The following is a 17,998-nucleotide window of genomic DNA, read 5'->3' as shown; positions in this document are numbered from 1 at the left end:
CTAAGGCATGTTTTATTGCTTCAAATGCATTCTGACATTGTTGCGTCCACACCCACGGAGTATTTTTGCGCAACAAGCTGTACAACGGTTATGCATTAATAGAGTGGTCGTGAATGAAACGCCTGAAAAAAAGAGACAACTCCGAGGAAGCCATTTAATTGCCTTTTTGTTGTTGGAACTGCAAAGTTTTTGATTGCCTTTAGTTTCTCGGAGTCCGGTAAGATGCCTTTTCATCTATAAGATGACCCAAAAATTGGATTTTAACTCGAGCAAAATGGGACCTTTGCAGATTTGCGGTTATGCCTGCTTCCTTGAAACGTTCTAACACTCTTCTCAATAAATCAACGTGCTCCTTCCATGTGGTCGTAGCTATGATCATGTCGTCCACAAGCAAAGTTAAATTGCTTCGAAGTGCAGGTCCCAATGCGTAATCTAGAGCATTTATAAAAACTCCTGAGCTCACGTTTAGCCCGAAAGGTAAAACCTTAAATTGGTAGCTTCTACCTGCATGTACAAACGCGGTGTACTTTTTTGATGGTTCGTCTAGAGCCACCTGCCAAAATGAACTTCTCAGATCAATATTTGTTAAGTATTTTACCCCCTCGAACTTTTGAATTAGCTCATCGATATTTTCCGGATGAGTTTGCAATGGCACGATAATCATATTTATCTGCCGCGCGTCTAGCACGAGACGAACTTTTCCTCCCCTTTTCGAGACAACGTGAAGCGGACTACAATATGGACTCGTCGAAGGTTCGATCAGATCCCATTCAAGCATCTGGTAGATTTCCGCATCAACTGCCTTTCGTTGGAGCCACAGTACTGGATAAAAAATACCGCAGAAAACTTGGTGTGGTATCACATCTAAATGGCATGTGTATCCCTTGATTACACCAGGTGTTTCTTGAAAGACTTCATGATATTCCTGTAGAAGCTCATATAATTGCTTTCTTTGGTGGTGTTGCAAATATTCAGGCTCTTGCACCTTTTCATATACCATATCTTCAGGGTTTAAGACTGGTTGCAAGTAATTAATTTCGTAATACCGTGCAGGTTTGCTATGTATCCACTTTATTTGCAGCTTTCGTCCCTGACAATACTTTCTATGGGTACTATATTCCCTGAGAAGATTCATTTGATGTTTCTGATCCATTATTGTAAAACTGGCACGGCCTAGAGAAAAATCGATAAGCCAATTTCTCTGTCTAAATTCATCTATAGCCAGGATACAGTCCTCAACCAGTTTTTTTATTACAAGGAACGTGCAATTTATAGCTACATTTCCTATATCTGACTGGAGTTGAGTCTGCACTTTAACCGAGAAGACTTATGACCAGTAGGACCTACAATCCTACAACATTGAACAGGAAAAATCGGTGGATTTGCTTTCTGAAGTATTCTTCGAAATAACGTCTCAGAAACGACATTTACTGCTGCTCCCGTATCTAAAGTAACTTGCACAGTAATGCCTTCAGTTGCCGCCTGAATTTTCGCAACAGGTTCAGTGATATGTTCCTTTTGACAAGACATCATATCCTGCTGAAGTTCTTCTATTAATAATCTGCCATCATTGTACCGAAAAAAATTGACGCTTGAATTTTCGCCCCTCAAAACTTCCTCGACTGCACCGTCGGGGCTTCTGACAGTCGAGTTTAGTTTGACGATTGTCCATTATTAGTAGATGTCTGCTTCGTTACGTCAGTTATTATTCGTGGTTGATTTCTCCATTCATTTGCATTAGCATTTGGTACCCAACCTGAAGTTTGTGGTTGGTTGTGATATTCTTGGGTTGGTTGCTGATATCGGCGTTTTTGCTGATAATTCCCTTCTTGACAGTATCCTTTCCTCTTCTTATTATTCTTCCTCCATTTCCGTTTATATGTTTGTTCACATTGTTGGTCGGGATTTTCGTTACCAAATTTCACGTTTTTCTGGAAATAATTCACCTGTGGGTTTGGTGAATTGTGTGCAAAAGTTTTGTTTCCATACTGTTTGTTGTTACAATTGTATTTGTTAGGTTGGTAACTTGGTTGGTTATAGCGCACACGTGATTCTTCGAAAAGAATTTCTATTGAATCCAATGTGGCTAGAAAAATCTTCCACATGTTGTTCAGGCACATGTAGAATTTTTTCCTTAACTTCAAGTGGAAGTTTGCCCTTTAATATTCGAATGATATCCTGCGTCAGGATTGGTTCATGCTTTTATTTATATACTCTTCGAAATACTTTCTTAAAGATCCATTTTTGAAAGAAAAAGGTTGTGGGTCAAAAACTTCCTTACGTAGTCGTTCTTGTACTCCCTTATTCCAGTATTTGTGCAAGAAAGCGCGTTCAAATTGGTCATAATCTTGACACTAATCGGATGCTTCTGACGCCCACATCGATCCATCTCCATGTATGAATCCAGCAACGTACATAATTTTTTGTTGCTCAGTCCACATTCGCGGCAATATCCCTTTAAATTGCTTGATAAATACCACGGGATTGATCGACTTCCTTTCGAGAATAAATATCTGGAATTGACGATATTTAAGCATTTTTTCTTCATTCACAGTCACAGGTGTATTCTGATGGCTACTTCGCGGTGAATGATAATCTCGATAATTTGTTTCTGGTTGATAACGTGAGTATGCACCAATACATGGATATTGTTGCATGGATTCGGTTTCACTGGTTTCATCAGGAATAATGTCTGCCTTTGATAAACTGCAAGTAGTATGTGCCCCTCTAGTATTAACTAGACCCTGCTGGCATGCTTTTAATGTATTTTCTATCTTTGCTTTCGAGGCAGGAAATTCATCTCCTATATTCTCCTTAATCTCTTTAACTTCTGCTTTAAGTTGTTCTTGTGCAGTTACGTTGTTAACTTGCACGTTAGAAACCGTTTATTTCAAGGTTTTGTCAAGATAATTTTGCACTGTCTCGGTTTGCTCTTTCGCCCAATCTTCAATGTCCTTAGAGAATGCGACCTTATGTTCATTGTAAAGTTTCTCTATGTCTTTCTCGCCTTCGAGACTGATAGTATCTGTCCTCCGAGTAAGCTCAACGACAGCTTGCTCGTTATTGTGCTTAATTGTATTCACGTCCTGCGCAATAGTGTTCTGTACATGAATAACTTCTTGCACTTGATGATTTAGTCTATCTTGACGGCATAAGATGTCTTTGTATTTGTTTGTTAATTCCTGATACTGTTGTTCTTGTGTAACTATGAGTTGTGCCTGACTGGCAATCGAGTGACGCTGCTTTGTTTCCAAACTCCGGAATTTTTCAGCAATCTTATCATTTATTTCTTTTAGTTTATTAGATTGCTCCTGAGCCAAATTAAATTGCGCACTCTCCAATGCCTGGAATCTACGATTCATATCGTTTGCAAACGTGGATAGTGTGGTTTCCATTGCTTTAATCTCTTGCGTTATGACAGTCAAACTTGACATCAGCTGGGATAACAAATCGGTATTCTCAGCAATTGACGATTGCACTTGGCTTAATGAGGATTGTACCGACACAATTTTCGGTACAGTCATTTCGTTTTCGCACGCGTCTGTGTCAGAGATAAAATTCATGTTGTTTGTTGGTTGCTGAGTATTTCTCTGGACTTCTTTCGACTTGTGAATGTCGGAACTAGCAACCGTTTGTGTCGACGGCGTGAGCGCATTAATTACTGCTGGTTGCTCAGCCGTAATCGACATATCGCTAAGTACGACGGTATCAAATCCTGTGGCACTAGTTGACGATGCATTCACACTATTCAATTCATTTTGTGGCATTGTGATGCGTACTTGCTTATTGGCTTAGAACATAGATCTAGTTATCACCATGTAAATAAGCAATTGACAGTTTCTCCGCTAAGTAAGTCCTACGAAAGTGACTATTAAATTTTACACACGCAAAAAACGTTAATGTCCTAATGCTGTTAATGTACACTTTACAATGTGACACAAACACAGTACATAGATAACACACAATATATTGTCTTACTGTATCTACTGAAATACTGGAATTCTAGTAAAAGTAATGTAGCAACTCTATTTATACTTGGAATAATAATACGTGCAAGGTCACTACAATGCATAAATGCTCAAGAAAGCTAGTAATTCAAATGTTCTGACCTTTTTGAAGTTTCTGCTCGGCTGCTGGGACGGCGTACTCGTTCTATTCACAAGATACTCCCGCACGTTCCGTTAGCATGAAACATACAAAGGACCATAATGTAGTTACTCTATAAAACTAGACATATATACACACAATGAAACATTAATTACTAAATTACTAACATAGTTATATTGCAGGTTCACTATGAGTGTTGTATCAGGATCGTGTCCTGTCTAACGGTAGACATATATAAAGACTCCTTTGAAAAAAAAGAAAGATTTTTTTTTTTACCACTACTACTACTAGGCTATTTACTGTTTAGCTCTACAGGACCTTTATACTGAAATGTTTCCCACACCACCTTGTATTGTCTTTCTATGTGTGTGAGTAACTGTATGTTCACTCTTGGGGGTAAATACATACAGCGTACACAGGGCGATGTGTGAAACTGGTAGCGATTACACGCGTACGCTGTTGTAGAAATCTTCTCCAGATGCTGCAGATACCGTGTTGAGCTGAAAGTGGTAACCAATGTACGGAGAAATATTCTTCGGGGCTCTGTTGCATAGCAATCAGATTGCTTTCAGTTCTGAGAAATGTCCAGGTACAATTGTGGATTTGAATGATCCATGAAGTGACTTCTTTTCCGAAGAAAACATCGAACTATTTCACTAGAACTGAACGCTCCCGTCGCAACTGTTCTCAAGCTGGTGTTTATTAGTAAATCACAATAGAAGTATATCGCTGGGTCTGTAATAACACGTACCTTCTTGAAATGAACAATATTTTATTGTTCTATTAACTGATTTCCTTCCATATACACATATATTTTACAATGTGAATCCAAACCTAGCAATGGCGTCGATTTTTACTTCGCAAGAATGGCTCTCTTCTAGTAAAATTTTTACTCTTAAGGAGAACAAAGGCTCTATCTCCTAAAAATAATTATGTGAGCGCTGACCGCCACAGAGTAATAAACAATATATTTGTCTCTCTCACTCTCTCTCTCTATCGCACTGTCACAGCAAGTTACGCTGCATGATACATCATAAAGCGTGTATTCGACATCTCAATACTGGCGTATCACCCGGCGTGATGGTATGGGATGCCATTGATTACACGTCTCGGTCGCCTCTTGTTCGCATTGACAGCACTTTGAACAGTGGACGTTACATTTCAAATATGTTACGTTCCGTGGCTCTACCTTTCATTCGATCCCTCCGAAACCCTGTATATCAGCACGATAATGCACGGCCGCATGTTGCAGGTCCTGTACGGGCCTTTCTGGATACAGAAAATGTTCGACTGCTGCCCTGGCCAGCACATTCTCCAGACCTGTCACCAATTGAAAACGTCTGGTCAATGGTGGCCGAGCAACTGGCTCATCACAATACGCCAGTCACTACTCTTGATGAACTGTGGTATCGTGTTGAAGCTTCATGGGCAGCTGTACCTGTACACGCCATCCAAGCTGTGTTTGACTCAATGTCCAGGCGTATCAAGGCCGTTATTACGGCCAGAGGTGGTTGTTCTGGCTACTGATTTCTCAGGATCTATGCACCCAAATTGCGTGAAAATATAATCACATGCCAGTTCTACTATAATATATTTGTACAATGAATACCCGTTTATCATTTGCATTTCTTGTTGGTGTAGCAATTTTAATGGCTGGTAGAGTATTTCGGCATCCTGCATCGCTGTCCTGTGACAGCGCAAAAATCATTTGTGTACACAGTATTTCACCAAAATGTAGAGGTACATTGCACAAAAGTACGCACTCTTATGATGTAGTCTATTGCTTTTAAATGTATCTCTGTGAAATATTTAGTTAAGTTCCTTTTTGTGAAATCGTAGACAAACATTTAACTATACATTACAAGACGAAATTGACAGATCGAAATTTAGCCTGTCATGAAATAAAACCTATTGAGTAGATGAAAAGTCGTAATAAATGAGAATTAATTAAGATATCTCAGTGGTGCTATTCACAAAAATTCACAATAACGGCAGACTAATTTTTTACTTTACTTACCTTATTAACAGGTTTCCGAAAGAGTTCATGAATAACAGCCGCTTCTGGGTTAACATTTATGCTTTCCGATGTACAATCTTCGTAACTTGTAATGGGTGCTATCGACAGGGAATGTCAACTTGATTCCATATTTTTAGAATTCCGGAAGGCTTGGACACCGTTCCTCAGAAGCGTTTTCTAACCAAACTGCCTCAGTTGTGCACCTCGATTCGTGATTTCCTGTCAGAAAAGTAACAGTTCGTAGTAATAGACTGAAAGTCATCGAGTAAAACAGAAGTAATGTCCGGCGTTCCCCAAGGAAGTTTTACAGGCCCTCTATTGCTCCTGATCTATATTAACGACATATGTAGGATACAATCTAAGTTGCCGTCTTAGGTTGTTTGCCGATGATGCTGTCATTTACAGTCTTTTAATGTCATCAGATGACCAAAACTAAATGAAAAATGATTTAGGTATCTGTATGGTGCTAAAAGTGACAGTTGATCCTGAGTAAAGAAAAGTGTGAAATTATTCAAATGAGTACTAAAAGATATCTGCTAAATTTCGACTAATTGATAAGTAACACAATCTGAAGGCTGTAAATTCATCTGAATACTTAGGGATTACAAATACAAGTAACCTAGGTTGGAAAGATCACGTAGATAATGTTGTGGGTAGAGCAAATCAAGGACTGCGATTCATTGGCAGAACACTTAGAAGGTGCAACAGGTCTACTAAAGAGATTGCTTGCATCACGCTTGTCCGTATTCTGGAGTATTGCTGTGCGGTGTGGGATCCGCATCAGGTGGGACCGACGGATGACATCGAGAAAGTTCAAGGAGGGGAAGCTCGTTTTGTATTATCGTGAAATACGGGAGATAGTGCCACAGACATGATACGTGAATTGGAGTAGCAATCATTAAGACAAAGGCATTTTTTGTTACGACTGGATTTTCTCATGAAATTTCAATCACAAGTTTTCCCCTCCGATTGCGAAAACATTCTGTCGACGTACACCTACATAGGGAGAAATGATCATCACCATAAAATAAGAGAATTCAGGGGGCGCACAGAAAAATTTAAGTGCTCGTTTCTCCCGCGCACCGTTCGAGAGTGGAGCGGTAGACAGCCAACTTGGATGTGGTTCATTGAACCCTCTGCCAGGCACTTTATTGTTAATAGCAGATTAATTACGTAGTGTAGATGAACATATGTCATTTGCTTGATGGATAACTGAAAACTATCGAATCCGTCATGCGGTTGTCTATATTCTTTCTGTAAGAAATATGTTCTCAATCAGTTTCATGCTGGATCATGCATTTCGTTCCATTCGATTATAAATTTCATGGTCACACACCCATCTCTTCTCGGGTGTCCACAGCGCTGACCAGTCGGTTTTTATAATGCACATCTTCTTGCAGACCCTTTGTCTTCCATTTGTAAAAGACGATCCTACAAGTGTTTTCCTTCATATTATGTATTTTTCAGTATTTAAATAGCACGCGGATCTATTCAGAAACATCATTTACTTCTCCAGTAGGTGGCTTCTTATTTCTGATCGGAGACCAATTCTCACAACCAAGGAACATCAGAGCGATTGGCATCATATTGTTTTCAACTATGTGTCTTTTCGTATTGCATCTCATTAGCCACACGGCAGCTGGAACATTTCTTCTCAAGTCTTAAGCATGATCGTAGAATAATAATCATAACTAAAAAGTTACATTTGCTGACCTGCTCAGTTAAACTGTTGTGAATTACAATCTTTAAACGGATTAGATCTCCCTCGTGAACCAGCACTTAAGATTTATTGAAGGGTTTTTCTAGGTTGCAGCTGCTTTGTAGTGGCTACCAGGTGGTGTTGTTGAGTGTGAATAAAGTGTGGCCCTCATAAAATACGACACTATTTACAATTGTATTAGTAATTATAAAATTGTTTCCAGATTTTTATAACTACATCAATAAATGTATTAAAGAGATTCAGAGATAAGTAGCACCCTTTCTCACCCCCTGGCTTATAATTGCATTTTGGTTTAATTTTACATAAATTTCAAAAGATTTGTCCCTTGTCCCTTAAGTGTTGGACATAAAATTAATTTAAGAAACCATTCACTCCTCTGTATATAAAGGAGACCACAGACCTCTTCCACTGTTTGAGAGCACTCTCAGATTACACTAAGGATCACTAGCGTACCATACATTATCTCTTCCTGTACGTGGAAAGTATTCCGTCTTACAAACGATATCGAGGAATTCTTTTTATCTGTTTACTCTTTCTTCTTCAGCTGAAAGTGGTACCCATGAACATTTTTCGTATTAGGACATTTACTGTGCTGATACTGTTTTCAGTACTTGCGGATTTACAATGGGCAACGAAATTAAACGGTGACTTTTCGAAACTGCATATTTGCCTTTCGCTCCGAAACATAAGTATAAAATTCGGCACGAAGGTGCCTACAACTTCCTCTGTAATGGTGCACATGCATGGCGCCCTGTGGTGTCACTCACGGGCTCCATGACGCTTCAGAAACAGACCAGAAGTTTATGTGAGCTGTAAGGTGGGTTAATTACGAGAACTGTTCTGAAAGTCAGGAACGATAGGTCGCGAAATGGAAACCACAGTAATGGTTATCTACACCTTCCAGCTACTCCTCTCCACAGTCGCCGCTCAGACTTAGCTATCTGTAGTAGCAATGTACAACTTTTCAATTCCCTCATTATAGAAAACAGCCGCCAGTGCTTTTTGACCATTTTGTACTCTGGACTGCAGCTCCTTGAGTGTGTCAAAATATTGTCTTCATATCCAGCGCTTCATTTGCGCAGAGAAGAACCTCAGGGGTAGCCAATTACGGGCTGCGGGTGATCAAACACTTCGCATCGAAAACGCTGCAGGAGCATCTTCATTGCCCCTGCAGAGTGCGGCCGAGAATTGTCGTGTAGAATGATCCACATGACAGTTATGTTCTGTGGATTGCATAGCTTCAGGCGAAATCTTTCGCCAGGCCCTCATACTTGGCTGGAGACGCTAATTTCTAGCCATCTTTACATTCTCACTGTGACCTCAGAATGAAACGAGGGATGTGATGCGATTGAAGGGCGTACTAGACGCAGTGCACAATGCATCTGTGCAAAGCTTCATCAGATTTTCACTGTATTTTCCATTTCGCGAGCGACCCTTCCTTACTTTCCTCAGAACCCTTGTCTATCACGTGGACGCCAGAAGCCACGAAATGTCTGCCCAACGCCACCACGGACGTGCCACACGATGGGGAGGACGTCACACCTTGCCTTACCCACATTTCATCGCTTCTGTTCACGTCAGTACGGTGGAGGCCAGAACCGCGACACCCAACATTGAAATTACGCGTTTTTCTTGTGAGTGGCGGAGGATAACATTTTATACACACCGCCGCTCAGAATCGATACGAAAAGGCCTCAGGGGGTACCATAAAGGGCGTGAAGGAGACCACCCCTTTCCCTGAGACGTTGATTCCCACACATTTCACGCTCGACAACGACAGTTCGCAGTGCGATGAGCAGCAGGACGATGTCCTTGACAACGTTCCATATTGCTGCCAGCTCCTCGGTGTTTCATCTCATCGTTAGGCTGAAATCTATTGAATGGGATCTTATCCGCAGTTTTTGCTCCGGTATACAGGATGGAAACACTAGGGACCGTTCAAAACCAATCGATGAAATTTGAACGTGATCCTAAGAAGAAAAGTGTTTTATGCTTCATCATCCTTCCATTTTCGCGCCGTACTGTAGTGTGATCACGAGTGGGTGCACCCCAGTTCGGCAGCACCCTCGGAGCCACCCAAGCATCTTTTCTGAGCTCGTTACCTGTCAGAAACATTCAGCCTCGCGATTTTCCTATACTTTCAGGGTTAGGCAATCCCTTTGACACCGTTAGATGAGGTTTGCCTGCCTTCAGGCGCTGGAGCAGCTCTAAGGCTGGATGTGTGTTCACACAGTTTCTGGCGGGTACAGGGTGACATTTATTGAACTATGTGAAAAAGAAACGGAAATTGCTTAGAAACTACGGCGTGGACACACTTTATTCAACATGTAAACGTCACTATATCGGATTTAAGTTATGACATGTTCGATGTGCCTGCCATCATTGGCGGTGATGTGGCGCAGACCAATAGTCGCACAAAAAGGAGGCACATGTGTTCAGATCCGGAGAATATGGCGACCAATCGAGGCCAATGCTAGAATGCCAGAATGCGATCGCCAAAGTGCCCCTCCAGGATATCAAACACTTTCGTTCTTCGATGGGGTCGAGCTCCGTCATGCATGAATCATATCTTGCAGAAATCAGGATCACTTTGGGCAATAGGGATGAAATTATCTTCCGAAACCTTAACGTACCATTAAATAGTCACCGTGCCATCAAGGGATTATCGCACCGATTATTCCGTGACTGGACATTGTACACCACACAATCAACCGTTGAGGATGAAGAGACCTCTCGATCACGAAATGCAGATTCACAGTCTCCGAAATGCGCCAATTTTGCTTGTTGAGGAACCCATCCAAATGAAAGAAGGCTAAACCAAACCATGCGCATACTAATTCCAATCATTCTCCGCGGCCAGCCATGCAGTTTGAACGTCCTAATGCAAACAGTTCAAGAGTTACGACGATTTTATTTCATGTAGTTCAATAATCGTCACACTGTACATTTGTAACGCTCTAGACAAATGTGGTGCATGGCAACGAAGGTTTGCCGAACTGGAGGGACTCTGTGTTTCTTTATTCACGGTAATGTTTATGTTGCACCCCTCGTACACTCCAGACGCATCAGATCACATTTAGTGAGGCTGCAACGTCCTTAAAGTGCGGATGAAACACCCAGTTGTTGCAACCGTGTCGAACGTTATCAAATAACCCCTTTCCTGCTGAAAGGGGTGATTTCACTGACTCCCTTCATGCAATTCTCTGAGGTCTTTTCTTGTCGCTTCTGAGCCGCGGTGCTCCAGCCATAAGAAAATTGTGTATTTCAACGCCAGTTGTGGCGGTTCGACCCCCATCACAGAAGCGTCAGGGGAAGGGGTGAAATGTGAGTACGATGGAATGTGACGACCTTCCCATTATGTGGCACGTCCACGGTGGCGTAGGAAAGAATTGTAGTCCAAGTTGGTGGCAATGTGTCTAATTAACGCACCTTACAGCTCACTTGAAATTCTGGACTCTGGCTTCTTTTTTTCTTTATTATTATTATTATTACTATTATTATTATTATGCATGTGTCGACACCTTGCTGTTTGAAGCGTCATCGTGCCCTAGGATGACGTAGCAGGGCGCCAAACAGCTTTTGCACCGTTACAGAGGAAATTTATATTGACCTATTTGTGCCAAATTTCAAACTTCGTGGTGGGAGAAAATTACGGATTTTGAAAGAATGATCATTTAATTTTCTTGTACAGTGCTCCTCATAATTTTCTTTTGAAAGTCCCAGACTGCAGAACTCTTCGTACCTTCTTTTATACTGTAGCATCCCACTTTGTCACATGCGGCCACTTGTGTCCATAATTTTCACCCTATCTCTTTCCCTTTATGCTTAACCGAACTCATTGTCTGCTCATGATTCGAATCCGTATCACCACCTGGTGCATCTGCGTATGACAGAAGTACTTATGATCCATTTGGCAATTAACTTTATTTCCTTAGTGGCCATGAGCTAACTTTCTGCTCATTCTTAACAGGATGTTAAGAGACTAGCCGAAAACTAACGAAAATCACAGAGGTTATCATTCCTTCTCCTTGCCTCGGAATCTCTGACTCTCTTAATTAAAACAGTTATGACGTTCCTCATGTTCCATTAATTCGAAATTTTGTAGCTTGTGACTTATGCATCTAAGCCTAAACAATTGTTGGCTTGTGTCTTAGGCATATAAGCCTAATGAACTATTGGCTTCGTCTCTGTTCGCATAGAAATACTGGCCTACTTGGGACGCTCCTAGTGAATACAGTCGGCTGTTCACTTGTCAAATAGTTACAGTTTCAATACCTATTTCGTTTAGCCTGATCTGAGAACATGCTCTCCCAAGACCAGAAAGATTTTCTTTTACACATCACTACATTCATCTGTACTTCAATAAAACTGTTCCATCCATCTTTCACTCTCCTCGAATTTTATCGAATTTCTAGCAGGATTAAATCATTTCACTAGTCTACTTCAGTTAATGAATTGCAATTCTGTCACCGCCAATAGCGATTCGCAATTACTTGAGTAAGCAAATGTTCTAGCACACCGTGTGACTCTCTAACATACATTACGAGTAGCTAGTATGGAACTTGGACTTGTGCTTTACCAGCCAATAACGAGAATCGCTAAATTACAGTGACCTACCGTTACACGGATGGCAAACAACTAAAATTAGTGTATCAGCTACAGATTACTAGCTGGTGTACACACCAGTTATCGCCGACTGCGCACACTTCTTCGTAAAAACAGATTGCCTTTATGACAAGGCAGTACACTTGCATGCATAAACTTAATTACTAATTCTTGTTGTGTAAATAAAACCGCCTTTCCCTGCAGCAAGAAAAGGAGGTTTTGTTAACAAAACAAGTATTTCTATTCTTGCTGCGGATGATGGGTACGCAAACAAATTTAAGTGCTAAATTCCGCGTGACGTGTCATTACCAAGTAATATAGCTCGATGGAACTTGGACCATGCGTAGAATGAAGTGCTACAGTATGGTAAAGAAGGGAACTGAAATATGCCGAGAGACGAACAGAAATGAAACCTTTATTCAAAGCAATAATTATACTGAAGAGAGCTTGATTAATCATGGAGCCCTGAATGTTACAAAACGCGAGATACAGATGTTAATAGTGTTTTTGATCACGACAGACAGCTGTGAATGCTCTGGAACGTGCTCCCTTGCTGAGCACAAGGTTGATAAGGAGTTCTTGTGTAGGGTGTTCCATTCCTCCACACCTGGATATTGGTTGGTGCATGTGGACGCACGTCTTCCCAACGCATCCCTCACGTACCGGGTGATATTCAAGTCGAGGCAGGCCTACCAATCAATTCGCCGAATATCCTCTCATTCCAAGAACTCCTCCATACGCGCTGTTGGATGCGATCGTGTATTGTCATCCATAAAACACCGCTGGAAAAACTCACAAGAGAAAGTTGTAGTATCAAAATAATGTTGACTAGTGAGTGTGCTGCGTTCATAGATTTGCAGGTCAGTACGTCCACGCAACACTATGCCTCATCCTACTATAACACGTGGACCAGCAAAACTGACTCAGAAGCATTGTCGAACGTGATACTTTTGGTGGACCAGATGTTACGGTGAGTCTCCGAGTTACATGGCCGTACTGGCCCGCAGATCTCTGAACACGTTACACTTTCCGCTCAGTGTTATCGTGACACTGTACTCCTTCCTCACCTGCGTCTTTTCAGGGGTGCATTCCGTCCTACTTTCATTTTTGTGGCTGATGGTGCGTGCTCACATCGAACTACGCATTTGGAGGAGCTCGTAGAACGTGAGGATACTCCGCGAATAGGCTGAGCTGTCTGTTCGCCAGATTTACCGACTTAAATCCTATCTGGCACGTGTGGGATGCGTTGGGGAGTCATTGCAACACGTCCACGAGTGCCGACGACCACGCAGCCCTTGTAAAGCGCTGATGGAGGAATAGAATGCTCTACCATAATAGGAAGAAAGCAGGTGTTGACAGATGTGAAAATTACCGAACTATGAGCTTAATAAGTCACGGCAGCAGAATACTAACGCGAATTCTTTACAGACGAATGGAAAAAACTGGTGGAAGCCGATCTCGGGGAAGATCAGTTTGGATTCCGTAGAAATATTGGACACGTGAGGCAATACTGACTCTACGACTTATCTTAGAAGGTAGATTAAGGAAAGGCAAACCTACGTATCTAGCAATTGTAGACTTAGAGAAAGCTTTTGACAATGTTGACTGGAATACTCTCTTTCAAATTCTGAAGGTGGCAGGGGTAAAATACAGGGAGCGAAAGGCTATTTACAATTTGTACAGAAACCCGATGGCAGTCATAAAAGTGGCGGGGCTTGAAAGGGAAGCAGCGGTTGGGAAGGGAATGAGACAGGATTGTAGCCTCTCCCCGATGTTATTCAATCTGTATATTGAGCAATCATTAATAGAAACAAAAAAAATTCGGAATAGGTATTAAAATTCATGGAGAAGAAATAAAAAGTTTGAAGTTTGCCGATGATATTGTAATTCTGTCAGAGACAGCAAAGGACCTGGAACAGCAGTTGAACGGAATGGACAGTGTGTTGAAAGGAGGATATAAGATGAATATTAACAAAAGCAAAACGAGGATAATGGAATGTAGTCGAATTAAGTCGGGTGATGCCGAGGGAATTTGATTAGGAAATGAGACACTTAGAGTAGTAGATGAGTTTGGCTATTTGGGGAGCAAGAAACTGATGATGGTCGAAGTAGAGAGGATATAAGATGTAGACTGGCAATGGAAAGCGTCTCAAAAGAAGAGAAATTTGTTAACATCGAGTATAGATTTAAGTGTCAGGAAGTCGTTTCTGAAAGTATTTGTATGGAGTGCAGCCGTGTATGGAAGTGAAACAAGGACGATAAATAGTTTAGACAAGAAGAGAATAGAAGCTATCGAAATGTGGTGCTACAGAAGAATACTGAAGATTAGCTGGATAGATCACATAACTAATGAGGAGGTATTGAATAGAATTAGGCAGAAGAGCAGTTTGTGGCACAACTTGACTAGAAGAAGGGATCGGTTGGAAGAACGTGTTCTGAGGTATGAAGGGATCACCAATTTAATATTGGAGAGCAGCGTGGAGGGTATAAATTGTAGAGGGAGACCAAGAGATGAATACAATAAGCAGATTCAGAAGGATGTAGGTTTCAGTAGGTACTGGGAGATGAAGAAGCTTGCACAGGATAGAGTAGCATGGAGAGCTGCGTCAAACCAGTCTCAAGACTGAAGACCACAACAACAACAACCACCATAATAGCTCCTTACCAACCTCGTGGCCAGCGTGGGAGCACGGTTCTGAGTATGCATATCCGTCCCTGGTGATCACACACCCTATTATGAATCATGTCCCGCTGTTTTAACGTTTAGTGGACCATCATGAATCGCGGTGACTTCCGTGTAATTATAGTCTTTGTTATTTCTGTTCCTCTTATTGGCTCACTGCGTATTTCCTTTTAGGTTGCTTTCTCTACTTCACTGTAGCAGTTCTTTCTACTTGGAAAACTTAATCGACGTATGTTACTTGGTAGAGTTACGTGAAGCGAAAGTTACTTTCGTCCCTGAAATTGATAAACCTATGCTTTCCGCTTAACAGTCTATCTACGGAATCTCAACCTAATGATGAAATATTTGAAACAAAGCACAGCGGAACAGGGTTCTGTTGATAGAAATGGGCTCTCGTAACAAGCTCAAATCTGGAAGATCCTTTACTGAAAAATGAAAATAATTCCGTCATTAAATTGATTAAGAAAGACATAAGTAATTTTATTCGGATGCATTGGAATGACTTCCTTAATCAGTGCACTAATTTTACTCTATAAATAAGAAGATAGCCATTCAAAACAGTACTGTCATAATATTCATTATGAAGTTCATTTTCTTGCTTACTAATTTTGTCATGTTCTTACTTTTCTTTTCAGACCGAGACAACGGTGGCTGAAACGCTGTATAGAAACAAATCAAGCTTGGAAGCCATCTTCAGGATAATAGACAAAGACAATTCAGGTATGTGGAGAATCGAAACACAGTCTTGCTTTCTTTGTGATTTCCCCTCCAGTATATAGTATGTTTATAATGCAACTTTCGGTACTTGAGCCATGATAGACAGAAGACTATTTACTGTGTAGGTACCAAACAGAATAGGAATTATCTTAATACTGTGCACTGCAGGATGTGCATTGCTAGTAGTGTTAGTATCATGACTAGCCGTTGGGACGGACATTCGTACGGCGACGCAGGGTTGAATTGTGTGCATTCAAGTTGCAGTAGGCATGGGTGTGGACAATGTGAGCAGGGCTTTACTTGTAAAGATGTTTTATCAAAACAAGAGCAATAGTGTTGCAGCGTTTTGCGAGTATCGATGCATTGAAGGAATACGGAGAGTTCCTATTTCCGCATCGAGGTTGAAGAACGCGATGCGAAAGTTCGAATTACTGGGAATTACTCCTGAGGGAGACCGACGTTCAATTGCGTCAGAGGGAGTTGAAGAAGTTGTTGTGGGCATGGCTGGGAATGCTGGACGCAATGTGCGATTTTCACATGGTGCACGAACTGTTTCACGAACAGCTGAACATTACGTGCTCCAACGTTCGAAAATGACTGGGAACAATTTTAAAACGGTGTCTCTAGTGCGGTTCCCAGCTGTCGTGGATGCAGGTAATCGTCATATTGAGTAGCTTTTGTAACGTGGAACATGACGATGGTACCCAGTTAGGAAATTTTACCCTATAATGTGGAAATTAAAATGCGTTTCTCTCAGTGGTTTATCCGTTACGTCTTTACCGCATGTCCTTAAAAATGTTTCCATAAAGAGTCGTTGTCCTACGTTCACTTATTTTTCTTGGGGGATCTCTCAAGTAGCGAATGCGCGAGCTTAATTGTGAAATTCATGTGAACTTGTGTTAGTTCCTTTAGATTAGAGACGTGTAAGCCTGAACCTTGCGTTTACGTACAGTAATGAAAGGCAGAAAGCAGTCACACCATCATAATTTGGTTCATTTACGTACCAAGTAACAATTCTCTTTTTTGGTTACTCATGTGTATTGGCGGTAATGGCTATCAAGTCTAGTCTCTGAACATGTAACGGTTCCCCAGCTTTTCCATTCGAACTTTCATCGTTCAAAATTTATTTTTGCTAACCTAAGACACCATTACTCTGTCGACTAAGACACTCCAAGGAAAAAAAGGCAGAAGCACTCACCACAAACGAATCATGCGAGTGGGGGAGAAATCGGTAGATGTGATCTACGTGTACAAACAAACAAATTATTACATTTTCAGAAAAATCGAAGGATTTCTTCAAGATAAAGAATTCACAGATTTAGCCAGTCAGTAACGCATGTGTCCACCTTTGTGCCTTACACAAGCAGTTATTGGGTTTGGCATTTATTGACGGAGTTACCAAATTCTGTCCAATTGGGGAATTAGATCGTCAATATGCCTAGCTGGTTCGATGGCCCTGACCATTACGCTCCAAACGTTCTCAATTGGAGAGAGATACAGTGACGTTGCTGGCCGAGGTCGGGTTTTGCAAGCACGACAACCAGGAGCGATGATTTCAGCTGCCATCTATTTTCATAGCAGGACTGCTCTAAATGTCATCCGCTGCGCCTTTGCAACACAGCAATACGTCGACGATGTTCTACGCTACGCTCCATTTTGTTGCTGTTGAAGAAAAGCCTTCCCGCAAACGGCGGGAGTTTATATTGCTTGTCTTCGTAGTTGTCAAACCCTATCTTGGCCAGCAAGGTCTCCATATCTCTCCCCATCTGAGAACTTTTGGAGCATTGCGGACATAATTTGCGCGAGGTCCCTCAGGACAACACCCAACAACTCTATCAATCAATGACAAGCCGAATAATTGCTTGCATACGGGCGATTGTTGGACTGACGCATTATTGACTTTCTCAGTTTGTAGAACTGTTTCTCTCAAATAGAATTATTTTTTCTGAAATCGTTATCATTTTTCGTCTGTATATTTACGTCACGTCTCCCGATTTCCGTCCCAACCGGGTAATTTCTTTGTGGTGCGGTCTTTTTTTGTCTTAAAGTATATACTACGCACAAGGATAATGTTTAATGTGACAACATTTAATACTTATCATCGTAGTGCTCTAGGTCGTAAAGGAAATCCGCTGTTAGCGTGCAATAG

The 17,998-nt window shown here is 41.3% G+C and overlaps 1 protein-coding gene across 1 annotated transcript in view; it reads left to right on the top strand.

The window, feature by feature from the left end:
• Positions 1-17,998, top strand: part of LOC126473757 (serine/threonine-protein phosphatase rdgC) — a 1,849,640-nt gene that overhangs the window by 1,754,666 nt on the left and 76,976 nt on the right. Inside the window, exon 15 of the mRNA XM_050101014.1 lies at positions 15,768-15,852. Within this exon, the coding sequence (XP_049956971.1) occupies positions 15,768-15,852 (85 nt within the window). The remainder of the gene's footprint in view (positions 1-15,767; positions 15,853-17,998) is intronic.

This window comes from Schistocerca serialis, chromosome 4, assembly GCF_023864345.2.
Source record: "Schistocerca serialis cubense isolate TAMUIC-IGC-003099 chromosome 4, iqSchSeri2.2, whole genome shotgun sequence".
Taxonomy (NCBI): Eukaryota; Metazoa; Arthropoda; class Insecta; order Orthoptera; family Acrididae; genus Schistocerca; species Schistocerca serialis.
This window is presented reverse-complemented; position numbering and strand designations above follow the sequence as displayed.